General features: G+C 63.1%; 1 protein-coding gene across 1 annotated transcript in view; it reads left to right on the top strand.

The window, feature by feature from the left end:
* Positions 1 to 6,000, top strand: part of TMEM183A (transmembrane protein 183A) — a 32,423-nt gene that overhangs the window by 4,738 nt on the left and 21,685 nt on the right. Inside the window, 3 exon segments of the mRNA XM_068164710.1 lie at positions 984 to 1,160; positions 3,416 to 3,432; positions 3,434 to 3,576. Coding sequence (XP_068020811.1) covers positions 984 to 1,160; positions 3,416 to 3,432; positions 3,434 to 3,576 — 337 coding nt within the window.

Here is a 6,000-nt window from a genome sequence, read left to right as displayed (position 1 = left end):
TCTCTCTCTGAGCTCCTAGGCCAGGTCCTGGATGGGTGCTGGCTCCTCAGTGGCCACGTGAGGAGGCTCTGGGGTGCAGGGCCCAACCAGCTGGCCCTGCAGCAGAGCTGTCCACAGCTAGAGCAGGGGCATCATCTGCACAGTGTGCTGGTAACCCAGCTCATCATTCCTTTGGGAAAGCAAGGAGCTGAGGACCATCCTGCCCCCAGCTCTCTGCCCCCAGCTCTCTGCCCCCAGCTCTCTGCCCCCAGCTCTCTGCCCCCAGCTCTCTGCCCCCAGCTCTCTGCCCCCAGCTGCCCTTCCCCTGCTGCCCTTCCCCTGCTGCCCTTCCCCTGCTGCCCTTCCCCTGCTGCCCTTCCCCCTTCTGCTGCCCTTCCCCTGCTGCCCTTCCCCTGCTGCCCTCCCCTGCTGCCCTTCCCCTGCTTGCCCTTCCCTGCTGCCTTCCCCTGCTGCCCTTCCCCTGCTGCCCTTCCCCTGCTTGCCCTTCCCCTGCTGCCCTTCCCCTGCTGCCCTTCCCCTGCTGCCCTTCCCCTGCTGCCCTTCCCCTGCTGCCCTTCCCCTGCTGCCCTTCCCTGCGGCCCTTCCCTGCTGGCCCTTCCCCTGCTCTCCCTGCTGCCCTCCCTGCGCCCTTCCCTGCTGCCCTTCCCCTGCTGCCCTTCCCCTCCTGCCCTTCCCCTCCTGCCCTTCCCCTGCTGCCCTTCCCCTCCTGCCCTTCCCCTCCTGCCCTTCCCCTCCTGCCCTTCCCCTCCTGCCCTTCCCCTCCTGCCCTTCCCCTCCTGCCCTTCCCCCTCCTGCCCTTCCCCTCCTGCCCTTCCCCTCCTGCCCTTCCCCCTCCTGGCCCTTCCCCTGCCAAGGGAACCCTGGGGCCCAGGGCTTGCTGGCTTGGCTTGCTCCCCAGGGAGCCTTGGTGCCCTCAGTGTCCTGAGCTGTGGCTGCGCTGCAGCAGCTCCTGAGCTGCTCCCTCTGTGCTGCCTCACTCCCAGCATCCTTGCTTGTCCTTCCAGTGAAGTCCCTCTGTGGCCTGGAAGCCTCCTGCGTCCCTGCTGAGGAAGTGCTGTCGGTGTCGGGGGACTCCTGTGACAGCAGCGATGGGCTGGACCCCAGGGAGAGCCTCAGCAGCAGAGCTGCCTCCAGGAAGAAGAAGAGCAAGAGGCACAAAGGTACAGGAGCTGCTCCCTGTGCTGGCACTGCTGCCTGGGCACAGCCTGCTGGGGGGGGCTCTCAGAGAAGCAGGGACTTGCTTTGGGTGGAGAGGACCTCTGAGGTGCTGAGTGCTGCAGCATCCAGGCCTGGAGCATCCTGGGGGAAGGGAGACCTGATGGGCACTGTCCCTGCCTGGGGCCAGGCTGCAGGCAGCAGCATTCCCCACCAAGAATAGCAGCAGCCCCTGCAGCACTGAGGGTCAGCTGAGGCCACAGGGCTGCAGGCACTGCCTTGGGAGAGACAAAAATAGGACTGCATCACTCCAGCTCCACCTGCAAGTAACCTCCCTCAGCCCCAGCTGTCTGCCCCAGCATTGCCACCTTGCTCTGGGCCACCAGGGGATGACAGGAGGGTTTGGGGGGGCCATGAGGACAAACTCTCTGCAGCTCCTGGCTGCAGTGTCCCATTCACAGGAGAGGGGTGCTCACAGGGGGTCAGGGGTTGAAAGGGACCTCCTAAAGTCATCAAGTCCAAGCCCCCTGCCAGAGCAGGAGCATAGAATCCAGCACAGGGCAACGCAGAGCACATCCAGGTGGGGCTGGAAAGGCTCCAGAGCAGGAGACTCCACAACCTCCCTGGGCAGCCTGCTCCAGGCTGCAGCAGCCTCACACCCAAGATGTTCCTCCTCCTGTTGAGGTGGAACTCCCTGGGTTCCAGGTTGTTGTCCACTGCTTTTTGTCCTGTCCCTGGGCACCACTGGGCAGAGCCTGGCCCCTGCTTGCCCCTCTGAGGCTCTGTGACCCCTCACAGGGAAGGCTGATGAGGAACCTCCTGTGCTGGAGTTGATATCCATTGCCCTTTGGCCTATCCCAGGGTGCAGCTGAGCAGAGCCTGGGCCCTGCTTGCCCCTCTGTGACCCTCCCAGTGAAGGCTGATGAGGACCCTCCTGTGCTGGAGTTGATATCCATCACCCCTTGGCCTGTCCCAGGGTGCAGCTGAGCAGATCCTGGCCCTGCTTGCCCCTCTGAGGCTCTGTGACCCTCCCAGTGAAGGCTGATGAGGACCCTCCTGTGCTGGAGGTTACATCCATCACTCCTTGGCCTATCCTAGGGTGCAGCTGAGCAGATCCTGGCCCTGCTTGCCCCTCTGAGGCTCTGTGACCCTCACAGGGAAGGCTGATGAGGAACCTCCTGTGCTGGAGTTGATATCCATCACCCCTTGGCCTATCTCAGGGTGCAGCTGAGCAGAGCCTGGGCCCTGCTTGCCCCTCTGTGGCCCTCCCAGTGAAGGCTGATGAGGACCCTCCTGTGCTGGAGGTTACATCCATTGCCCCTTGGCCTGTCCCAGGGTGCAGCTGAGCAGAGCCTGGACCCTGCTTGCCCCTCTGAGGCTCTGTGGCCCTCCCAGTGAAGGCTGATGAGGACCCTCCTGTGCTGGAGGTTACATCCATCACTCCTTGGCCTATCCCAGGGTGCAGCTGAGCAGAGTCTGGGCCCTGCTTGCCCCTCTGTGACCCTCCCAGTGAAGGCTGATGAGGACCCTCCTGTGCTGGAGTTGATATCCATCACCCCTTGGCCTATCTCAGGGTGCAGCTGAGCAGAGCCTGGGCCCTGCTTCTTGCCCCTCTGTGATCCTCACAGTGAACAGGTTTAACTCCCTGGGTTTCAGGTTGTGTCCACTGCTTCTTGTCCTGTCCCTGGGCACCACTGAGCAGATCCTGGCCCTGCTTGCCCCTCTGAGGCTCTGTGGCCCTCACAGTGAAGAAGTTCCTCCTCATGAGGAACCTCCTGTGCTGGAGGTTACATCCATCACCCCTTGGCCTGTCCCAGGGTGCAGCTGAGCAGAGCCTGGGCCCTGCTTGCCTCTCTGAGGCTCTGTGGCCCTGAGAGTGAAGGCTGATGAGGACCCTCCTGTGCTGGAGTTGATATCCATCACCCCTTGGCCTATCCCAAGGTGTAGCTGAGCAGAGCCTGGCCCTGCTTGCCCCTCTGAGGCTCTGTGGCCCTCACAGTGAAGGCTGAGGAGGACCCTCCTGTGCTGGAGGTTACATCCATCACCCCTTGGCCTGTCCCAGGGTGCAGCTGAGCAGAGCCTGGGCCCTGCCTCTTGCCCCCCAGCCCTCAGCTCTTGATGAATATTGATTAGGTTGACCTGACTTGGGCTGGTTGGGCTGGCTGGAGGGGTGTTGTGGGCACGCTGCAGCTGCTTGCCCTGTGCTGCCAGCACTTGCTGGGGGTCCTTCACTGCCCTGGTGTTCCTCTCTTGCTCCCAGAAAGCCCTGATGGGGGTGGGGGGAGAGGAGTACCCCATCGATGTCTGGCTCCTGCTGGCCTCCTACATCCGGCCCGAGGACATCGTCCGCTTCTCCCTGATCTGCAAGAAGGCCTGGACTGTCACCTGCACTGCTGCCTTCTGGACCAGGCTCTACAGGAGGTGAGAGGGCAGAGCCTGCAGCCTGCTTTTGGCATCCTTCAGCACTGCCCTGCTGCACTAAGGCTGTGTGCAGAAGAGTGTGGCCAGCAGGGCAGGGGAGGGGCTGCTGCCCCTCTGCTCTGCCCCAGCCAGGCCACAGCTGGAGCCCTGGGGCCAGCTCTGGGCTCCCAGCTCAGGAGGGACAGAGAAGTGCTGGAGAGAGTCCAGGGGAGGCTGGGAAGCTGCTGAGGGGCCTGGAGCAGCTCTGGGAGCAGCAAAGGCTGAGAGCCCTGGGGCTGAGAGCCTGGAGCAGAGCAGCCCCAGAGGGCAGCTGAGCAATGCTCAGCAAGAGCTAAAGGAGCTGTGGGGGGCAAGAGGCTGGGGCCAGGCTCTGCTGAGTGGTGCCCAGGGCCAGGCCAAGGGGCAAGGGGCACAAAGTGTCAGGCAGGAGGTTGGAGCTGAGCAGGAGGAGAAAGTTGTTTGGGGTGAGGCTGCTGGAGCCTGGAGCAGGCTGCCCAGAGAGGTTGTGGAGGTCTGCTGGGGGGGAGAGCTTCCAACCCCCCCTGGGCACTGTGCCCTGGGCAAGCTGCTGGGGGAGCCCTGCTGGGGCAGGGGTTGGAGTGGCTGAGCTCTGCTGGGGGAGCTCTGCTGGGGCAGGGGTTGGAGTGGCTGAGCTCTGCTGGGGGAGCCCTGCTGGGGCAGGGGGTTGGAGTGGCTGAGCTCTGCTGGGGGAGCCCTGCTGGGGCAGGGGTTGGAGTGGCTGAGCCCTGCTGGGGGAGCCCTGCTGGGGCAGGGGTTGGAGTGGCTGAGCTCTGCTGGGGGAGCTCTGCTGGGGCAGGGGTTGGAGTGGCTGAGCCCTGCTGGGGGAGCCCTGCTGGGGCAGGGGTTGGAGTGGCTGAGCTCTGCTGGGGGAGCCCTGCTGGGGCAGGGGTTGGAGTGGCTGAGCTCTGCTGGGGGAGCCCTGCTGGGGCAGGGCTTGGAGTGGGTGAGCTCCAGAGGTCCCTTCCAACCCAACCAAGCCAGGATCTGGGGATTCTGTGGTACAAACTGCAGGCCCTGTCCACCCCCAGCCCAGGCTGGAAGGGTCCTGCTGCTGCTCCTTTGTTTGGCAGGGGGCTGTGGCCTCTGCTCTGCATCTGGCAGTGGATCCATGTGGCCTATTCTTGTGTGCTTCCAGGCCTCAGGTGCTGCTCTGCTTGCCATGGCCACCCTGCTCCTGGCTGTCGCTCTGCTTTGTGTGCAGAGGCCTTGCAGAGGGTCACTGCCATCAGCTGACTGCCAGCAAACATCAGTGGCACAGAGCTTGCCCTGCCTCCAGCTTTGATCCTGGTCACCTGCCTGTAATTGCAGTGACCTGAGAGAAACAAAAGCATTTTGGAGCTGGCTCAGGGGCAGAAGGGAGTTATAAATACAGCAGGAGGAGGAGGGCAGGGAGCTGCTTAAGCCTTGGAACAGCTCCCTCTGCCCTCCTGTGTGCTGCTTGCCCTGTGCTCCAGGACAGAGCATTTCCCTTCCATGTCAGTGCCCAGGAGGCACAAGCAGCAGGAGTGCAGAGCTGTGGCCACTCTCAGTCCTGTGCTTCAGTCTCAGCTTCCCAAGCAAAGTCTCCTTTGGCAGCTGACCACAGGAGGAGCTCTGGGTGCAGGCATTCAGGTGCTGAGGCTGCAGGTGGGCAGCAGAGCCCCTGAGAACCTGCAGGGATTCTGCAGGTCTTTGGGCACCCTGCAGCCAACACAGAATCATCATTTGGCTTGGCAAAGGCCTCTGGGATCATCCAGGCCAACCCCAACCCAACCCCCCCATGGCCACCCAACCCTGGCCCCCAGCTGCATGGCCAGGCCACAGCTTGCTGCAACCCCTCCAGCCATGGGGACTCCACCACCTCCCTGGGCAGCCTCTGCCAGGCCCTGACCACTCCTCCAGCAAAGACATTTGGCCTCCTCTCCAACCTCAGCCTCCCTGGCACAATTTCAGGCCAGTTCCTCTCCTTCTCTCCCCTGAGCCTGGGGAGCAGAGCCCAACCGCCCCTGGCTGCAGCCTCCTCTCAGGGAGCTGCAGAGAGCATTTCCCTCCCTGCATCCAGAGCCCAGGATGATTTCCCTTGGCCTCCTTAGAATCATAGAATCACAGAATCAACCAGCTTGGGAAAGACCTCAGAGATCATCAAGTCCAAGCTGTCCCCCAGCACCTCCTGACAACTCAACCCTGGCTCCATGTGCCACATCCAATCCCCTCCTGAACCCCTCCAGGGATGGGGACTCCACCACCTCCCTGGGCAGCACATCCCAAGGGCCAACAACTCTCTCTGGGAAGAACTTTCTCCTCACCTCCAGCCTAAACCTCCCCTGGCACAGCTTGAGACTGTGTCCTCTTGTTCTGCTGCTGGCTGCCTGGGAGAAGAGCCCAACCCCCACCTGGCTCCAACCTCCCTGCAGGGAGTTGCAG

Source organism: Melanerpes formicivorus, unplaced genomic scaffold (genome assembly GCF_026170545.1).
Source record: "Melanerpes formicivorus ecotype bairdi unplaced genomic scaffold, bMelFor1.0.p_v2 SCAF_82, whole genome shotgun sequence".
Lineage (NCBI taxonomy): Eukaryota > Metazoa > Chordata > Aves > Piciformes > Picidae > Melanerpes > Melanerpes formicivorus.
Note: the sequence above shows the minus strand (reverse complement) of the source record. Positions and strands in the feature narration are given on the sequence as shown.